At 37.9% G+C, this 18,710-nt stretch overlaps 1 protein-coding gene across 1 annotated transcript in view; it reads left to right on the plus strand.

The window, feature by feature from the left end:
• SPHKAP (SPHK1 interactor, AKAP domain containing) overlaps positions 1-18,710 on the plus strand; it is a gene marked incomplete at its 3' end in the record, with an annotated part of 94,413 nt that overhangs the window by 43,804 nt on the left and 31,899 nt on the right. The window contains exon 3 of the mRNA XM_084292008.1: positions 6,829-6,939. Within this exon, the coding sequence (XP_084148134.1) occupies positions 6,829-6,939 (111 nt within the window). The remainder of the gene's footprint in view (positions 1-6,828; positions 6,940-18,710) is intronic.

Consider the following 18,710-nt stretch of genomic DNA (forward strand, 5'->3'; position numbering starts at 1 on the left):
GGGAAAAAAGAAAGCAGTGCCTTTATGTGTGTCATTAGGAAGAATCATGTATGACTGGCAGTAGTTCATGCATGTAGGTAATTCCAGTACAACTCAGAATACATGGATGCAGACCTTGGATGCTTCCATCCACTCCTGCTCCCCAGGGTCAGGCTGTGGCCATGCAGCCCAAGGGAAGACCACTACCAAAGACCTGTTGTGGATGGCAGGCCCTCTTTTGTCTCTCACTTTGCAATAACCCTCTGAGTTCTATTATTTCCCACATAATAGATTAATTCTACTTCTATTCATACTCTATTCATAGTAGATTATTTCTAATTCACATAATTCTAGAGCTAATAAGGAAGCATCTGTTTTACAAAAAAAAAAAAAATTATAAAACTTCAGAGTTCAATCCATTTCCCCATATTTCTTAATAAGTTTTTGTTTCCTTCACACTGTAATAATTATGCTTTTTCTTTTACTTTTTTTTTTCTTTTAATAAATGACAACAATTTATATGCATAAACAGAGATGGAAAGACAAAACATGTAGAAGATAAAGATTTATTTCCCTTATACTTCTGAAAACTCCACTGTGTTGTGTGGATGTGAGGCCTGTGACTCTCACTCAAACTGTGGATGTGAAGGTTGAGTATTGGCTGTCTACTAAGATTTCAATAACTGTAAAATCACTGAAATAAAAAAAACTCACTAGACTAATAATCTGTACGATGGGATTGGGCATCTCCAGCTCATCCCAGCCTGACTAAAAGACAAAGTGTCAGTATTCCATTTGTTCAAAAAGCTTGCTTATTTGCAAAAGAATACCTGAGTTTTTTTTTGGTTTTTTGTTTTTTTTTTTTTATATACATGCTGCTGACTATAACTAGAATCTGTAGAAATAAGCAGAAAAATATGGCTGAACATCTTAGATTTTTGTCTAATCTCAGAGTTGGTCGTTTTAAGTAAGGCTGAAGGACAGTGGCACAGCACAGAAAAGTGCTTATAAATGTGTTTATAAATGTTCCAAGCATGGTCACCTCCAGAAGCATGACTTACAGACTTGCCTTTACCTCCCAATTTAGAGCTGCTTCACCTGTCTGATCCCTTACATTTGAACTTTTCACTGTAATTCGAGTCAATTTTATGATTGTAGGCACGCTAAAAAAAGTGATTCACTTCTGCCAGCACTTCTGACAAACAGCAGGATATTTTGGGCTTCTTTACAGCATTGTCACAGAATGTGTTAGCATTCCTTATTTGGGGAAAAAGGATACAGAATTATCAAAGTAGGACATTACTTTCTTTTTTATCCTAGATTAGTTTCGGTGATTTATTTATTTATTTATTTTAAGTTAGATGTGTAATTGGTACTGGAGTGAAACCCTATGGGTTGCTGCTGCAAGGGAAGAGTTTGAATAGTTCACTTGTGGGTTCAAGCATTTGGCATGAATGGCTCCTGTTAGGAACCATATGAGATGTGGCCTTTTACCACACAGACCAATCTGAATAAATGCAGAAAATGTGCCCCTTGAAAACTCATTCTGTATGTTCCAGTCTCATATCTTTTTTGATGAGTAGTAATTAACCAAAGCAATTAAGATGATCTGCCATGAAGACGCAGATGTTTCATTTGTGGAGTAGGGCCATTTTAATGTTGTCTCAGTTATAGATATTTACTGTATTTTAATGCCTTGCGATCTAAATCAGGGAGCAGGAAGCTGTTACACTAAACTGGTATGCAGTATTTTCCTCTGGGAAAGAGTGACTTTTCTAATCCTCACTCTGCTAGAGGCTGATTTAGTTCATTGATTCACAGCACACTGAGTAATGCTGACGGCTGAGTCTCCAGATGAGAGTGGAAAACTTTTTTTTAGAACCATGAATTACTGCTGATTTCACATTTTGTGCATGATGCAAATTCATCCTGAATTATTTTCTGAGTGTGATGATCCTGCTCTGAACCAGATATACAGCAGTATAGTGTGTGCAGCTGTTACACATAAGTATGGTCAATGAATAAAGTTCTGTTTTCAGTTGTACCATTGCAGATCAGAAGCAACCTCACTGAATTCAGCAAAACTGCTAACAATAAATGCCAGTGGGATTGGCCCAGAACTCGTCTCAATTAGATAAGAATATAGAAAACTACAAGATAGGAGCAGGAAATTTTCTCAATTTCTACATTAAAATTGTAGGCTATGAAAAAGAAGGATGCTGACTGACAGCTAAAGTAGTACAAGTTTAGGTTTCTTACCTTTGGTACAGAGCAGCTCAGTATATTTTTGAAAAGATCACTAAATGCAAAAATGGCAATCAGAACATAGAGTTACATCTCTGAATAATAATTCTGCTGGCATTTCTTTTCATTAGTTAGCCCTGACAGTTTAGGCCAACTCCTTCATGCTTACATACTTTTGACCATTGCAGTCATACCTTACTATAGTAGAAGGACTTCAGTATATTCCTTAAAAGCACAACTATCCTGGCATGTTTGAATACATATGCAAATTCCCACTTATATACATACAGTAGTAGAATTGTCCTACAATAGTTAGATCCTAGGAGTATTAAACTTACTCCTCCTATACACGCATGTCTTTGACCATGATAACATTGCTGTCTGCTACCACAGAAATATGCTCAATAGTTCACGTGGATACTTGAATTTTTTCATAGCAGGAGTATGTAAACCAACAGTGATCAAGATTGTGGAGTGGTCCAAATTATCCTTCCTGCATACAAGTATTAGTGGGAGGGTTCTTAACAATAACGTCTGTAACAGTCATAATGCAGAAACCTGCGTTTCAGAAGGTAGAATTTAAACATCCAAAGTTTACTTCTCCTTCCTGCCACTGCTTATTCAAAAGTCACCTTCTGTCTCCTGAACACCATTCAGATGTTAAAACCAGAGGAAGAAGGCTTCTCCCACACGTTCCTGCATGCCTCCCTTTCCCACAGTGCTGTCTTTTTTGAGTAATTTCCAGAGGCTTTCCAGATAACTTTAGGCCTTCTTGTATTCCTTAAATTTCTAACCTGCTGCATGGGCTTGAGTGTATCTTATTTTGCTTTTCTCACCTATCTTCTTCAAATCTTAATTGCTGGAAAATATTTTCTCAGACCTCCAATGGTAAAAAATGGCATGCCTGTTGCACTCTTCTTCACATTTCTGACTGCATGCTCAAGTGCATGTGCAGCATTCTTTGTGCACACGTGAGAGCAGAATCTGGGCCAGGGAGAACACCACTCTACTAATGCTGTTCATCTCCTCAGGGTTACCAAAAATCACATACTGTCCAAATCTTCCATGGAATAATCTCTACTCTTGACTTCAAAGTCTATAATGAAAAGCTGCATACAAAAATGACATCCATTGTAAAGCCCTGAAACATATAAATCATCCTGGAGTGATCCCCAGGCTTGACAACCGTGACCTGACCTGACTAAAATAATTTTTCAGGAGAGTTATTTCTTCTGCTAATATGTTACCTGTATTTGCTTCCTGATTAGAACATCCCCTGAAAGCAAGATAGAGATACCAAGAATGATTTAATATCTCATAGGAAGAAAACTAGCTGAAATTTGGAATGCCCATCTCATTTTGTGGGTTAATCATCTACAGTGTACATCTGCTGTGATCTAGCTGTTCTGAAGAGAAAGGATGTGTGCACACCAAGTCCTTAGGAGAAAAAGAAGAGTACCACCAAGGTTTTCTGAAGCTTGTTTCTGCATGATAATTTCTGCCCGTTCTGATTTCTCTGAAACTGTCAGATTTGGGAAAGATCTGAAGCCATTAAAGCAGAAGACAATTTCACTATGATTTTTAAGGAAATGATACAAGACCTCATGCTACTGAAAAAGCTATTTGAACTAAAGAGGATTGTTTCCTAGCTATGGAAATCATGTCTAACAAGTAATTAGAACTTCAATGCTTGAGCATGAGAATATCTCGAACCAGATGAAATCTGAAACCATGTATATACGTGAAAATGTGTATGTGTGTCTGTGTATGTATATGTTGAATTCTTTATCTTCATAAAAGCCACAGAAGATAGGCTTTTGTTTTGTTGGATTTTTTTTTTTTAAATATGCTAGATTCTAGATTTTACCAACCAGTGTATAATGTTTCAGTATTTCACCATTTGAAAACACTTCTTAAAAAATAAGAATAAAAAGGCTAAATTTATGACAGTAACAGGAAATTGTTTCTTTGGGATATGAAATATGTTATTTTTCCCATCTAGTCCCAGAGTTAGTTATGATGGCAGGAATCCATTCACCCTGGGACAAGAAGCTATAAAATCTATTGAGTGCAGAGTCATTGAGATGGTACATGAGATTAGCTAGCAGTCCCCAAGAAGAAACTGGTGGTGATGTGAAGCATTCACAAGTTTTTGTCATTCTTAGAAGAGTCTTTGGGCACGCTGTTTTTTTCGGAGTAGTTTGAGAGCCCCACATTTGTATTCAGAAGAAATCCCATAGCAGGGCTAGAGTACCGAGTCTTTGCATAAAAACTTATCTTCTTTTGGCATGACAAAGAAAGAAGCACAAAGGTGCATAACCTTTTAGAGGGCACTGAAGGAGGGCACTGAAGCAAGCCTCAGTTTATGGGCTGTGGTGTTCCCTATTGCTTCCTCATCCATCCTCCACTGATGTTGATTCAGTGATCAATAGAGAATATTACAGTGAGAACAGTATTAACTATCTGACTTTCTTCCAGAAAGGTAAAAATTAGAGTGGCTGTTAGTCTGTATGTGTTAATAAGCTTACTTCTGGATCGCCCACGAGTGTTAGAAAATTGTGTCAGCTGGCCATATGAGCTTTCCACAGTCATTCATCTTCCCTGAGAAGTGAAGAGGCCTCACTAGTTCTCACTTCTTAAGGAATGGGACTAGGCTCAGAAGCGAGTGTTCCTGAAGTAGGACAAACATGTCAATGTAAAATATGCAGTAAGATAACAGAAGATACTGTGGATAGATTTTTTTCCGGGACAGGAGGACAAATGCGTATTTTAAAATATCATTATTAAAGTAAAAGGCTAAAAGCTAGAGTACAGCCTATTTTCATGTAACTGCCCCCCCAAAAAAGTGCAAATAAAATATACATCTATTTCCCAAACATGCTTCTTAATATTACTGCCAGGGGATGATAGGCCATATAAAATATTCTGTAAGTATCATCGTTGTTGCTGCTATTCTTTTCCTCCTGTTACTTAGTTGTTTCAAAAATACTTAGCATCCCTCTTTTTCATGCAAGAACATTTCAGGGTGTGAAAAACATGACAAATTGTTAACCTGTAGACCATTTTCTCCAGACAGAGTTTTTATCCTTTGCTTCCCTACTTGTAGACTATCACAGTACCTGGAATACATGCCTTAAACTGAATTAAGACCTGAGTCAGCTAGGCTGACAGGCTTTTTGTACAGCCAGAGAGCACACTTCATCTAGGAAGGGGGTCAGTGTAACTCTTCATTGGCTAGTAAAATTCCTCAAGTTGTGCATATGAGTACCTCCTCTTCCATGCTTCCCCATTCTCAATTATTTGTCCTTTGTACCATATTAGAGAATAAACTCAGCTAGAAACAACCTTTTCGGTTTTAATACAGTCTTCACAGCATAGGAATTCAACCCCTGGTACCTCTCAGCTCCACTTCCATCCCTACTGGAAGTTAGGATAAATTGATCCAGGCTTCATGCTCTCAATAAAAAGGCAAACATGAACTAGTGATTCCTAATGTTGTCAGCTGTCTCCCCAGCTTGTTATGGATGTTGCAGTGGCCATGTAAATTTAATAAAGCACAAGCCTGCCTGTTTTCAGATGTGACTCTTTAGCCCCCTTAAATTGTGCAGAGACTGGCTGTGTAGTCACTGCAGTACAGTTCTGGTTGTGGCTGGGCACCACCAGCCCAGGGCCATGACTCATTTCCAGACTTGATGGCATTTCAAAGAAATCTCATGCCGTGCTCAAAAAGACAGTCCTTTCTGAACATAATTTTCTACAGATACGTTGCAGGAACATATTAGAGGTCTGTTTATTAAAAGGGCAATTTGACCCCCCTGAACACTGTGCATGTTAGTACAGGGGTAGCAAATAAGGAATTCACTTCAATCTGAAGCATCAGACCTGCAAAACTAGCTTTGGTTCTTTATAGCCTACAGATTAGCTGTAGTCCCACTTTGGTTTTGTTAGGTCAAAGCTTGAGGCATCTGTTGTAGGACTGAGTCAACACAGAGAGATTAAACTCAAAGTTTTGGTCTCAGTGTACTGACTAAGCTCAGTATTCATTACGACAGGTCTTAAGTACTTTAGCTTCTCAAAAAGCAGAAAAATATATTTAAGAAGAAGGGATCTGTAGCTTAGGCAGTCCCTGAAATCATAAAAGCTGCAAGTTTATACACTCTGGTAGAATTAAATAATTAGTTTTTCTAACACCTCTGTTGCCACTTTAACATAGAACAAAACTCCTTAGCAATATTTTCACATACTATATAAAAAATACATATTATTGTATACATATATATATATACACATACATATATATATATATATATATATATATATATATATATATATATATATATATATATATATATAAGGCGTTTCCTTCAAGGACTTTTAGTTCATAGAGAAAATTGGCTAGTACTTTAGAGGATATGTGTTACTTGAATCTTAGGTACAAGGACAGGTCCAGATGAAATGGAAACAGGGGTCCCAGTCTTACCTTCCAAAAATATTTGTAGGCAATATTTTCTTTGAGCTCAAACAATAGAGTTCAAACCCCAAAGCAGAGTAGGACTAATTTTTTTTTTTTTTAATTATTTTAACTATTTTTAACTATTTTAACAGATTCTCTGCAGTAACAGTCTGCTAGAATCAACAGACTACTGGCTGCAGAATCAGAGGACACCATGCCAAATTGGCTTTCTGGAAGACAAGTCAGAAAGCAACTGTGCCTCAGTAAGTACTCACTATGATCTCCTCTGGGGAAAAGTCCATTGAGAGCTATTTGGGTAAGGTGCGGGGGCAATCACAGTACATGTTAGATTAAAAAAAGACAGTGACTAACTGACTCCAAAATTATAGCAATCTATCTATAGTTTCTGTAGTTTCCAGCTTTCTGTTAAAAGCAAACATCCAAAGCAAAAATTTGCATACAGATTTCTATACAGAATACGTTAATAAAGATTGCTTCAGAGGTTTCCCCACATTTGGCTTCAGACTTTGGTCCTCCTCTTTCAAGTATGCTTGTAGCCTGCAACTAACAACAGATAAAAATAAACCAAGAAGAAAATTATTCTAAACTGTAACTTGTTAAGGGGCAGGTAGGAATGAGAAAATGTTTAAAAAACTGCTCCATGTTCTTGAGGGCATAGAGGTACAATTAGAGAGGAAACTCCATCTTAGATGAGGAGAAGCTACTAAAGAACTCAAATGGAATTTTTCTACATTTGAAATGAAATTTAAATTTCCCCAAGTATTGTTATAACGCAATTAAATTAAGAACTTGGTTGAGCTTGTATTTGAAAGAATAGGAGTTTTTAACATATGTACCATCTACATAAACGTGGATGGCAGTACATCTCTATAGTTGTAATTGTTTTTCATTTGAGAAAGGACTTGAAGAGCAGATCCTTACCAAGGAATCCTGTTTGCTTGCTCCTCTCTGACTCCACGAGTAGTTACTGACTACTAGTACTGCTATTAGTCAAAACTACTAGTAGTGAAAGTTTTCTCAGGTGAAAGGTTTCCAGCACTGCTCATGCTGCACGATCTAATGACCAGATGAGGACTCTTGCAGTATGTGCTGGGATTGCCTCAAGGACATGCATGTGTCAGCTCTGGCTGACAAAAACCAGATGCCTTCTGTCAAGGAACTGAATTTCCATCCCATGGTGGTGATGACTGGAGGCATTGTGTCTTGCTAGGGGGTAAAGCAGGAGGCTAAGAACAGTAGTGATACTAAACTGTAACTTTAGCCCTCACCTCCCCACTGACACTGGCAGAACAGGGAGCAGAGAAGTCATGTCTCCTTCTGAAAAAAAAAAAAATCTCAACAAAGCAAGGACCAAAAACAAACAAGGAACCAGAATTACTTAGAAAACATGCTTTTAGAGCATGTAAAAGTTGGGAACAGGGTCAAAGGTTTTAGGACTCAATGTCATGCTGTCCATTCGACTATCAGCTCCAAAAAGACAGGGTGATCAAAACGCATAACCTAATTAGTGTGTGCTAGTAAGCAACCACATAGGTATAAGGTGAGAAACAGACTTCTGCATCGCTACTTTGGATGATTCTGGGTGAAACAAGGAAGGGGGTATTAAAGAGGAATGGTTAGTTGGATGGAATGGTACTAATTCCCAAGACTCCCAAAACTAAACAGAGCTCAGTTTCCTCTTTATCATTCTCCCAAGCAGAAAAGTCACAGTATTAGAAAGTACACAACATTGTTCAACTACAGCTGAAATGAGCAGTATGTTGATTGAGCAGTATCCTTTAATATATTCTTAACCAGAACAGGGTAATCAGGCAGGTAATCAGTGGTATCCTTTTTTCTTGATACAGAAAAGGATTGCTTTTAACACAAGAGACATTTACCACAGTTACTTGGTTTTACTGTTCATTATTTCACATCCTTAAAAAAAAAAAAGGCTTATTTTTTCAGAGGAAATGAATACCCCTAATAATATAAAAATGAAATGTGCCTTGCTTTTTGGTATGTTAAGCTTTGACACTACTGAGAAATATATATCATTAAAGCAAGACTTTTCTCAGACGTGGTTGGAAAATAACCAGTACAGCTTCTCGATACACAGGACCCCCCACAATACTGCCACTAAACCTTTTCCCCTCGAAAGCACAAATCAGGTTTTATCTAGCCTTGGTCAGTCCCCCTGTAGGGAAAATAAGCATTACTCTTACCATTTTACAGATGTGATAGAAGAGTCAGAAGTACTGAAATGACTTTCATTATAATATCAAAAGGAGTTTCATAGATAAGGTGTTTCAATAAGTCTCAGACCCAAATCTCACACGTGCTAAAGGTCCGCAGCTTTCCCTGACAAAGGCATGCGGGGTGATAACTTTCTTTTAATCCCCTTTGTCAAAGAGAAGGTGAAAAAGACAAAACTCTTTCCTAATAAAACAGCTTTTGTTATGACAGTATGATGGTATAGTTCTGCATGGAGGCAGTGGGGTGGACAGAGATGTACCATGAGGCTTCTGCCCGACAGTTCCTAATTCCACCCGAAACTACAAACTCTTGGCAGACCCCTTTCTTACATAAAAGGATAACTAGAATCTGTTTTCAGACAAGGTCTGCTAAGTTGTCTTCCCCCATTGCCTGCCCACTTGCATAGCGTGCTCAGAAGACAGCCAGATTTCCCTATGCAGCTTTCTGCACACAATGCCAGCTCTATGCACACACATACACACAAATGTTCTGTAATTTTCAAAGAGAAAGTTTAGTACCTTAGTTGATTTTGGAATTTATGATTATAACTATGGAAGAGATTGTGCTGAAATAGAGATATTGAAATATATGATTTTGTATTCACCGGATAGAAATAGAATTCACAATAATATATTAAATGAAATGAAAATATATAGAGAGAGCATTCATTTAGAAACTAAGTTGTTAAATGTTCTTTTGGAACATCACTGTTCATATCAAGATGGAAGGTGTTTAGTGGTGTGGAAACAGTTTTTGATCTGTCCCTGAAAAGTTATTCTTTTGAATTAAATAGTCACTCAAACTGTTATTAGCAGAACGGAAGCTTTGTTCATGCTCCTGATTGATTTAATCTCAGAGGTAGTGCAGGACAGAATTTTAACTCAAGTACCTAAAATATTACAGAACTAATGTAAGTACAAGCAGTAGACTAGGAAACTTTGATGTTAATCATCAAACCCGACATGGAGACCAGAGTGTAAACACGCTACTTTTTACTGTTGTCCCCCCCCCAAATTGCTCTCCCCACCTTAGGTACATGTATATCCGGCTGTGCACAGAACATGAGCAAACTCAGGAACAGGGAGCACTTAACCACTGTTCAAGCATGGTAGTTCAGCATCATATGCAGAACCTGCAAAGCATTTTGTTCTGAGTTCTTTCCAGTGTCTGACTCTAAACAAGTGATGACAGCAGCAATGAGAAGGAATATGACCATGGAGTAGTTTCCCCAGCTACTCAGTTAGACAGCAAACCAGACTGCCCTTTGTGGAAAATATGCTTTAATTTCTCTTTTATGGAGACTTTATAAACTGCTGTTGCCAATAGTGCCAGAGATGTTTTAATCAAAGTTGCCATTAGGTTTGCAGAAGGAAAAAATAAATCTAAAATGTACTAGATCATTAATGGTTGCTTTTCTCAAAGATAGTTTTTAGTACATTTAGCTATAATGTTCAGTTTTCACTTGGAAGAGTTCATGTTTAGTTATAAGAGGCCTAATCTTACTGTAACTATAAATGCAACAAGACCATATGAACATAGATTTCAGAAATGTTGTATTCATTATCTCCCATTACAGATTAGCACATTTAGTACAAGTAAAAATAGAGTGATGGCTGTCCTACATATGCTCACCAAGTATACTAAAATCAGTTTATTAAAACACTAAACATGTAACTCAGTTATAACAGATCTCTTTTCCAAAGAGAATTTTTTAACAGAATGGGCATTTTGGTACATGTAATAATCCATTAAACTCCAAACTGGTTAATGAAAAGACAGACATTTTGATATAAAAAATAATAAATTGTGTTAGAGGAATGGTACTGCATATTTGCCTAAGTTGGAGATATTTTCCTGGGCTCTGAAAATAGGACAGTGTTTGTGGAATATATTTTTTTAATTACTTCAAGTTCTGGTAACCCATCATAATAGAAGAAATACTAGCGTGTCCATATTTAATCCAAGGACTGTGGTCATCTGCAAGGATGAACAATAGAAACCATAGGGAGAAATAATAACTAGATGTGATACCTGTTCTCTGTTTTTATGCCAACTTTGTGGTATGTTGGTCAGCTGTCTATCAAAAGTGTTATATGTATTATGAGTATGATGTAAACAGAGTTTGAAAGGTTGTCTTGTCCTGTCTTCTTCTAATTTCTGTAGAAGACTAAGAGCTATTTTTTGTCCAATTCTCTGTGTTTACACTTAGGAAATTAGATGAGGTACCCTGGAATTTAGCCCAGGTGGACAGGGCTAAATATTAGTTATTAGGGCTTTCTATGAAGACTTCTTGCAGAGGCTACCAGGAAGGGGCTGCTGAAAGAGATTTATGTGAACAAGAAGTGAAGTTTTGATGGGAGAGCATGAAGGTCCTAGGCTGTAGTGCTGTTTTCTTCCATTTCTGTGTTGAAATGAAACTTCTTAACAGATCTCTTTAAAATGTCCCTGCACTGAAGTGTGCTACCCTCCCTGTTTCAGATGACCCCTTTCAGATTTTGCCATGCTGTCTGCTTGAAAATGTTAAACTCCTGCAAAGAACTTCTACGCTGGTCTTATGAGTATATGTGGTAGAATGCTCTAGCATCTGATTTTTTTCCTCCTAAAAGAATGAGTAATTGCTAAACATTAAATTAAACAATGATTAAAAATAATACTGTTTTGCAACAGTTTACTGCTGCAAAATTAAATACATAGTTTTGTGATATTATAATTAGAGAGTATAAATTATAAGTGTAGTTTAATTACACAAGTCTTGCTTTGTTTACACTGGATGAGAACAGTCAAAATCCACCTAACAGAATAAAATATTCATAAAACACGATCATTCATAAGTTGTACAGAATGACTTATAAACATGGTTAAAATATCTATGATGCGACATTCTTACAACCCCTGTAGAGACGCCATCAAAAGCATGTGGCTTCACATTATATATATCTTTGTCCACTACATTGTCACCAACTATTTTTCATTGGACCTACATCAAATGTTCGCTGCTTTGGACGTGGTTTTAAGGAAACCTTATTTAAAAAGAAAAACCTGGTAGGTACTTTGTCCCTGCTTTCCCTCCATAGAGCTAGAGTATTTAATTACAAGTGTTAATTGTGTATGGTTGGCATATGTTAGTATGGGTTAAGAAACTGATATTCTTCCTTAGATAATTTGCAGTTTTGTCTTTTAGCCAGAAACTCACCTAAAGCACAAAGTCTTAATAATGCATACAAAAAAGTCATTTATGATTCCACAGATCTTAAGATTTGATGTTTTTCTTTTCACTGCCTGTGCATCAGTATGATTAAGGTGGCATTGCCATGATACTGAAGCTGAATCTTAATTGTCTTTTAGGAATTCTTCATGGAAAGATTTATTTAGAAAATAAGCACAGCAAAACAAAACAAAACGATAGAATTATAGTCCTGCAAGACATTTGCCATTCATTTAACTTGAGATGCGTAACTCACAGCAGTAAGTTTTCCAGAAGTCCCCTAGACTTTTATGTTCCAGTCCAGTAATAAATAGGAAAGCCTTTAGAACTGATATTTGCACTGGAAAAAAAATAAATCTATACCTATATATATTCTTTCAAAATGGCCTTAGGCTCCAGTAATATCCCCATAAAATGCAGCATCATGCCCTCACTTCATGCAATCATCTTGTCCCCTCATGGAGGCTGGGAAGCAGGCCTTCGTACACCATGCCAGCCTGCAAAGAATTGCACTTGAAAACCAAGAAAATATACCCTTCCCTTCCCAAACAGTGCACTTCCTTGTCAGGGGTAATGGGATTTCCAGAATTTGGCAGAAACGCTTTCTTTGATATAAATACTGCAATTTTTAATGCAAAGTATCCCGGAGTAATAAAAACACAAACTTAACACTATTAGGTAGCAGTGATGGATATAGATGACTGAAAATCCCTGCTCTTCACTTGGAACAAAAGAAACCAATAAAAAACAGTGCTCATTTCTTACCTTGGCATAACAAGATACCAGTTTTTAAAGTATCAGGATTTGTCAAGATCACTAAAGGTCATTTTTAAATCTTTTTATGGCTCCTTATAACTGAAAAAAAGTCTGGCTTTGCAGGCAGATGGGTGAGAGAAGTTTCAATAAAGAGTTTAAAGTTTTGAAACATTCTTGAAATAGTCCAGCAACTTTCCCTCTTGCAAGCACTCCTACTCTGTAACAACACTTCCAAATGCTCACACCAGAGTACTCCATACAAGTACATGTACAGTATAGGGTATATGCATAGACACAGAGTTGTATACTGGTTAGCTCCAGCCCAAGGGAGCAGCAGGAGCTCATGGACAGAGTGGAGGGAGAAGCAAAGGACGTATTCAGCCCCAATTTAGGCCAAATTCAGTGCTGCTATAGTGTCCTCTTAACTAGATTTTTATTGCTTCTGCCTGACCCCCTGCCCACGTGCAGTGGTCCTACGAGTGGCCTGATGAAAGCTGGGAGCATAGTGGAGAGGGGAAGATGACATGACTAGGGAAGCAGGGATGGTGGGCTGTAACCAGCAACTGGAAGGGATTATGCTGCATGGAAGAACCCTAATCCATCATCAGCACAGGGGGAGGAAGAATTGCAGCATGGGGTTGTTAGCTGGTCAGTCAAGTGTAGAATATACTTGGTCTAGAATACAGACATCAGCATATCAAGGAAAGGGAGTAATAGTTATTTTAATCAAAGGTGGCAAGACTGTTGTCTTGGTGAGAAAGGAAGCAGACTGTTAAGAAAACAGGTGATGTATTACAGATCATGTTTTCTGTGATCTCTATTTACTGAGACAATGAAGAATGTCATTTTGCCATCATAACAGCTGGACTTTCAGAACTGATCGCTCACCTTGATACTGCATAGCTTGGCTACCCTAAGTGGATGCTTAGGTGTTGTCAATTTTGTGGCAGTTTAGCCATCAAGTTTTTAAAGAGATTCGGGGGAGGTTAAGGCCATTACACACTAATTTGAGCTGGTTGAATAGGAGCTTCTGTGGTCTCATCTCCCCCATCCCCTTTGACTTTTTTACTGCCCTTGCATATGAACATGCAGTAAGTCAAGCCACAGAGAAAAGCAATTGTGAAATGAAGAAATTAGTTTTTCTGGCCAATTCTGTGAGTCATCTCTCAGTATTTTCAGACAAATGCCAGTACTTACTCAAGTGATAGAACAGAAACATCCAGGAAACAGCTCTCACAAATTAATTCAAACTGAATGATAACATATGCAGAAAGGGAGAATCCTTGGCAAGGTGTACTTCGAGGAAAAGAGCATGTGTGCTTTTTAGTCAAATTAAAGTATATTATGAGTGGTTTTCATCTGTTTCTTCACCGAAGGGTTTTTGAAGATTTGACACCATGTGTCTTTAGAAGTTTAGGTACAGATATACCTATTTATGTTTTACATCAACCTCTTTCATATGAGAATAATTTCCAAGTAACTTCTTAGTGCAGTTACGAAGTGGTCAGGGTGTGAAAATCTGTGCATTGGGGCATTTTGTTATCTTTTAATCAAGGCCCATATGTTCTCCAAAGATTCCAGGGGAGGGGAGCATGCCCTTACTGAAGGGTGGAAATAAGTCTTAAAAGGTTCAAAAAAGAGGATGTTTCTTCCCAGGTTTGATTCAGCAGGGCTTTTACACAGCCAAGTATGGAAGTGCACTCAAATTCCAAAGAAGGTTTTCTGTTTGTTTTAAATCAAAAACACATTCAGAAAAATTCTTAAATACAGCTTCCTGAATAGTGACCATACGTGGCTGAAACAACTTCATATTTTATCGTGTTTGAATGAACATTTCCTAGTAAGCATAGTGAAGGCCTATTTCTCCACAGAAAATAGATAAACCTACACATGAAGATGCATATCCTCCCTACATACACACACTCATCAATCTGTTACATGGACAGAGACTTACAAGAGTGTTTATTTTGCCTTTCAGTCAGTAGTTACTCAGGCTTCTTCCAGAACAGCATTGTCTCTTTCAGAAATCAAAATCCAGCCATTGCTTTCCAGATCTAAGCCATAATTACTAGAGGTATTTTTAGTTTTAAGTCCCATCTTCCTATTCAGCCCGACGATACCTTAATTATATCCTGACAAGGAGCAGGAATCAGCAGCTGCAGGCTAGATTGTGGCATTGAGTCTTAGCCCTTTCTCAGGCTTGTGTGGGTGTTGTGCTCTGGTAAGGATTAGCACCTTTCAGAGAACCACTCTCTAGCTCACATGGAGGAACAAGAAACACTCCTCTTGTTGTTCTGTGCCTTATGGAGCCCAGAGCAGGCAGACTGATTACCAGTTCAGAAAACCACTGACCTCTGTGTTGAAAGGATTACTTGTAGTCTGTAAAATATATTTCTCTTTTTACTCTTGTACATATTTGTCTGAGAAAAAAAGCTATATATATATGAGCTAATGTTCAGGCAGAAATTAAATATTCCTATAAAAAGTTGCATTTCCACATTTTCAGTGTCACACACACATTTTATACAGCAAACAAGTTTCCTTACATGTTGGAGGGGGGAGGATTGACAACAGCCTTTCCTCTCTTTCCTCTGTAACTTTAGACTTGAATGCTCATTAATCTTCTGCCTGGACCTGCAATCTTCTCTTCTGTCCCTCTGTGATATTCTTATACAGCAGTGGTTTCCTACCTTTATTTAAGAGCATTGGATGCTTAGCCTAACTCTGATAAAGCTGTAAGTAGGGTTGCCCAAAACTGGGAGGATCAAGTGCCATAGTGTAGTGTACTAGCACTGTATCCCCATCAGCATGTCAAAAAATGTCCTATTCTTAGTGCCTCCATGGTCTGATGTCTCAAGAAATGGGATTCTTGTGCTGTCTCCAGAGTGGACATCTATAACTGCCTGCCGCTATCATAACCACAGTCTCCCTCTAACATAAACTGCAGCATGAGGCATGCAGAAATCTGTTAAACGTCGAGTGTACAGGGCACTAGAGAAAACAGATGGGGCATGTGGCATAAATATTTATTGGCATATTTTCTTTAAGTCATAAGTGACAATTAATTACATCAAACCCAAAGGAATGACTCTTAATGGGAAGAAAATATTCACAGCTGGTTTTGAGGCAATAAATTACGAGGAGATGGCTGTGGATGATTCATTATGGCAGTCCAGCCGTTAAAACAGGGATAGTCTCTAAAATATCAAGACTCATAAATCCACCAAGTTGCTTGAGATATGCACCTTGTAAAGAGTAATTGGGACTAAATTTCAGGTCCCGTCATGTCACATCAGGTCCTAATTCATGTGAACTTGAGTGACTCACAAAAGACAGTATATACTGGGTTGTCTCCTTTTGGAAAGAATATTAGGGCTTGCAGGAAGAGAAGTTTGAAACCCTATCTGCACATCAGATAGCAGTTGTGCAGCTCATGGGGCAGATTTGTACATAAGTGAACCTCTTGAACCCTATGTACAAGGTAATGAAGGATGTAGGGGATTAAAGCAAATCAAGAGAAGATGTGTTCAGGCACTTTCATTTCCACAGTGCTGTTTCCCAATCCCATTTTCCTCCTCCCCTTACAGAAAAGGCAGAGATTTTTAAAAGGCTTATCTTACCTTTTTGCCATGTTCTCAAAGACTTCTGCTGTTTTGTTTCTGCCTTTGAGCTGCTGCTTGATGCTAGACACAATACAGTAGGCATGGAATAACCCCACTTAAATGACACTAAATTACTTAAGTTGTTTAGCCTTTCAAGTCAACACAGTCTTTCCGTACCCAAATCCATGTCTGCACACACTCTCTGTTTCAGTTATAGGGGTTCTGACCCATTAAACTCCACAGAAGTGTCCACGGAGGGATGCCATCACTAGGAACGTTTTAAGGAGCAAAAGTAGAAATGAGCACACATAGTTTATAGGTGTCCTGCATCTCTACAGGAGTTACAAGATCTCTGACAGAAGACAAATCGACAAACTGAACTAATCATGTAATACTTACCTGGCTTTAACAGGTATGCAGTTCAGTCTGTTATTTTTATTTTAGCTAAAAAGGCCACTCACATCTCTTCCTTCATGCACATCCTAGAAGTCTATCTCAAATTCACAGCAATTCAATTTTCTAAGTATGGCAGAGAAATAAGATGGCTGTTTCTGTACTAAATATATATTGGCCAGAGAGAGGCCCTCAGATTTTAGAATATGAAGAGAGTAATGTGATGTTTTGGTTATCCTAATGAAGATAGAAAGGAAGAAGGGAGAAAAATACTTTTTTCCACTTACAGCTAAAGTGGGAAACTGTCATCCTCTATTCATGTAAAGGATTGTATGATAAAAGGAACTTCTGGACAAACTATGAGCAGAGAGTGCCATTGTCCTATTTTTTGCTGGTTTGCAGCAGTCTGATCTCACTTCTGTGAGGTCAGGAAGGTACCGCTGTATAGCTGAGGGATCCTCATCATAAAGCCTTTTGAGTTATTGAGGTTACAGTGCAGAAGGTGTACCTGAGCTTCTTTGTATTCTGGGGTTACCACTTGTAATTCCTCCCACATGTATTATACCACTGCCTCTGCTTCCAACTGTGTGGCGTATCTAGTACTTCCAAACCAATATTTTTTTAATTTCTACATTTTACAGCTGGTTCCTCTGCCAGAATCATTCTGGCAAGCATAGAAATTAACATGAGACAAGCATTGCATCCAAATGTTAATGGATAATTAGCTCTGTCTTCCAGAGGGTGTTTTTTTTTTTTCCCCTGAATCACTATCATATTATTCCAAACATCTCATATAAGACATTCAACTCAAGATCCTCTTTAACCATTTAAGTATTATGGATCAAATTCTACTGTGTGTGGAGGAGAACTACATCCCTTATACCATTTCCAGTCACCTATCTACCAAAAGGTTGAGCTGTACTCATTAGTTATAACCATTAGTGCCTCCAAAAAGAAGTGAAAGCCAATGGAGAGAAACCAATATTTAATGAAGGGAAAAATGTAATCTTAAAGCAAATACTCGCAAAAAAAAAAAATACTGGTAATTTTTAGTTTCTTGATTACTTGCAAAATATCTCAGATCCCTACAGAAAGGACGTGTGAACCCTTGTAACACATCCTTCTTCAGTAGGTATTTCTCTCTTTGCTCAGGAAAAGGAAACACTTGGGTATTAACTAATTGCCTTCTTCCCTCCCAAGACAGCACACCAATTCAATAGCAAGGTAGGAAACAAAAAACAGTCTCCTTCCCAAAGCTACTCAGAGGTGCAGTGATAGGAGGCAAAATAACAGTGATGACAGAAAAAAAAAAAAAAAGAAAGAAAAAAAAAAGTGGGGGAACACTACAGAATATTAGCTGACACTTAGCAAATTTCAGTTGGCAGTTTGTTAACACTTGGGATCTCCTTCTCCCAGAAACTATAGGACAACGCCTTTTCCTGTACATGCATTATAATGTGGGTGTCACAAATCTGACTGCTCTGCTTAGAGTTATTTTAAAGAAGCACAATATAGAAGCTGAATGAAGATCACATGCTAAACATTATGAAATTGTATGCACAAGAAAGCTACGCACACACTCCTACTTAAAATAATTCTCATTTCCTCTTCATTAGGGAGCATGTGACTGCACAGTTATGTCTTAAAACAGCTGAGAAATTAGTGAGCGGGCCTGGGTGAATGCAAGCCCATCTGCCCCCAGGCAGCTATGCTAACTGCTTCCTTGCCAGCTCAGTGCTGCTGGCTGCAGCAAACTCCTTTAAAGTAAAATGAGCAGTTCTTTATAACACAGATAATCACACATACCCAAGGACAGAGCAAG

This window comes from Netta rufina (assembly GCF_964035555.1).
Source record: "Netta rufina genome assembly, chromosome: 9".
Lineage (NCBI taxonomy): Eukaryota > Metazoa > Chordata > Aves > Anseriformes > Anatidae > Netta > Netta rufina.